The 2,729-nt window shown below is 51.0% G+C and overlaps 1 protein-coding gene across 2 annotated transcripts in view; it reads left to right on the plus strand.

The window, feature by feature from the left end:
- Igsf3 (immunoglobulin superfamily member 3) overlaps positions 1-2,729 on the plus strand; it is a 93,358-nt gene that overhangs the window by 80,054 nt on the left and 10,575 nt on the right. For both annotated transcript variants that reach the window (XM_055628435.1, XM_055628443.1), the window contains one exon: positions 1,158-1,568. In XM_055628435.1, coding sequence (XP_055484410.1) covers positions 1,158-1,568 — 411 coding nt within the window. The remainder of the gene's footprint in view (positions 1-1,157; positions 1,569-2,729) is intronic.

Below are 2,729 nucleotides of genomic sequence, written 5' to 3' on the forward strand. Positions count from 1 at the left end.
TCTATCTATCTATCTATCTATCTATCTATCTATCTATCTATCTATCTATCTATCTATCTGTCATCTATTTGTTTTTAGTAGGAAGAAGCAAGTTGATAGGGAAAAGCAGATAATATATAAAAAAAAGTGTGATAATATATATGGGAGGATTCTTCAATTATCATTCTAAGATAGATTTTACTAGAGTTTGGCTTCTTGGCATCTTAAAGGTGAACACTGGCTCCAGTATCAAGCAGGGCAGCATCTGGAATGATTTGCCATCCCTGTTGTTTCTGGCCCGCAATAGTAAGGGAAGTGAGGCTGGTGCTGTCTCTGCCCTGTCTATTGGTATCCTCATTGCTCCAAGATGTGCGCTGGCCTCCTTTAACTGCCCACTGTCACATCTTCAGTATCCCAGCAAACGCCAAGGGAGGGGGTTTTGCTTTCCAAAGCCTAGGCACTGTGCTAGGCCCTGGGGTTACAGAGTGAGAAGGACCCCCAGTAGTGAGCACTGTGGGCCAGGGCTGCTCCACTCTCAGGGTGTCCTCCGCTTTTAACAGCCTAGCTGAATGGGGGTGACAGGAAATATCAGCTGGCTGAATGCAAAAGCTTCGTTTCTGTTCCTGGGAGCTCTGGGTCTAGGGGAGGGGAGAAATTTGGGGGGGGGTGGCCAGCCTGGGTCAGAGGGCACCAAGGGAAGAATGGGAGGCAGGAAAGGTCAAGAGATGGAGTGGAAAGAAGGGTCTGGCAGAGAAGATATAACAACAGGGTCAGTGTCCAGGGCTCGGGGCAAAGTGTTGGGATTGGGGGAACTGGGAGCTGGAGGTGAGTCCTAGGAGATAAGTCAAGACAGTTGGGCAAGGGCCAAGTCCCGAGGGAGCATTGTGCTGGTAATGAAATTTTTCCTTTAGATTCTATAGGCAGGTGGGAGCCATTAAGCTTTCTAAGTGGGGTCAAGCTATGGGCAGATTGGCGTCATGGCTGAGTGTGGGTGGTGACGAAGAGAGAATGGACAGGGTACAGGATGTGACAGGAGGCCAGTAGAGGGGTGAGGTTTTGAAGGGTACTCATTCATGGTATGTTCCCTTCTGGACAGAGCCAGTCTCCAGCCTAGACTTGAGCTTGGATGGGCCCAGGCTGTATGGCAGTCCTTCTAAGTTACCCTCTTCCCTTAACAGTGACAAAGCTGCAGGTGAGCAAATCAAAGAGAACCCTCACACTGGTGGAAAACCGGCCAATTCAGCTCAACTGCTCAGTCAAGTCCCAGACCAGCACGAACTCGCACTTCGCTGTGCTGTGGTATGTCCACAAGCCCTCGGATGCAGACGGCAAGCTGATTCTCAAAACCACGCACAGCTCAGCTTTTGAGTATGGCACCTATGCCGAGGAGGAGGGCCTGCGGGGCCGGCTGCAGTTCGAGAGGCACGCCTCGGGGGGCCTGTTCAGCCTCACTGTGCAGAAAGCTGAGGTCAGCGACAGCGGTAGCTACTACTGCCACGTGGAGGAGTGGCTGCTGAGCCCCAACTATGCCTGGTACAAGCTGGCCGAGGAGGTTTCAGGACGCACAGAGGTCACCGTGAAGCAGCCAGGTAAGAATGGAAGGTGTGGCTGTCACGGGCACGTGGGTTTCTTGCAGACTCTAGGCCCTGGGGAGCTCTTTGCCCCCTCCCCATAGTACACTGAGACCGCCCAGAGATGGCCTGGGCATGGTTGCAGGTGCACGGACGGTCAATCTGGTGCCCTGCAGACCTTTTCCTGGACTTCCTGGGGTCCTATTGCTGATGGGGCTCAGGAGCATCCTCGGGTCTCTTATGGGATACTGAGGGCAGCTGAGTTTTCCAAAATGCAGCTAGGCAGGTGACATCTAGGACAATAAGTGGATTTGCTCTGCAAGCCTCAGTTCTACTCTTGGCAGGCCGGGCTAGCTTTCTCCCTGTACTCCAGCGCACAGAACAGTATATGATAAATCTGGTTATTTCTCCCTAGCGTAGAAAGGCTTTGCCCCTACCCACAATACCCTCCGCTCTTGATTGAGTCAACATGGCTTTGGAATTCCTCTTGTAGTGTGGCCTTCACTGCCCTCTTCGCCCATCTCCCTTCATCTGTCCTGTGTGTGTGCTTCTTTAAGGGCCGGGAGCACAGTCCCATCTGCTTCTGTGCTCCCCTGCACCTGCACCCCTCCTCCCACTGCTCCTATCTCTGTCCCATCCCCAAGACTTCACTGAGCAATGCTTCCAGCAAGTCTACCCTGATTTCTTCCGTACAGCCTTTGGGGGAGAATCCCCTGTGAGCGCAGTGTGGTAATTACCAGCATTTCTTCTGCAGTACGTTATAAGCATGGGATGGTCAGAGTTGTGTCTTCATGACTTCGCCGAGCTGGCATGGCATCCTAAGTGCTGGCTGATGGAGGAATTTGTGCTGGCTTTCTTTGGACAACACAAGGCCCATGTTCCACCTATTTCAGCATGAAACATGCTGGCCAAAGCTACTCATTTATCTCCATGTTCCTCCAAGACACAGTCCTACCTCATTTTAACCTAAATAGACCCTGTCATTGGCTCCTCTTCTCATCATCTTCATATACCTAGTACCCCCTGGCATTCTGTCAATTTATTTATTCTTATGTAAGTAATTATGAGACATTTTTTCATGTTTATACTCACAACCCACTTTTCACCTACCATACGCTAGCTGTACATTCCAACACACACACACACACACACACACACACACACACACACACACACACA

This window comes from Psammomys obesus, unplaced genomic scaffold, assembly GCF_907164565.1.
Source record: "Psammomys obesus unplaced genomic scaffold, mPsaObe1.curated_primary_1811, whole genome shotgun sequence".
Lineage (NCBI taxonomy): Eukaryota > Metazoa > Chordata > Mammalia > Rodentia > Muridae > Psammomys > Psammomys obesus.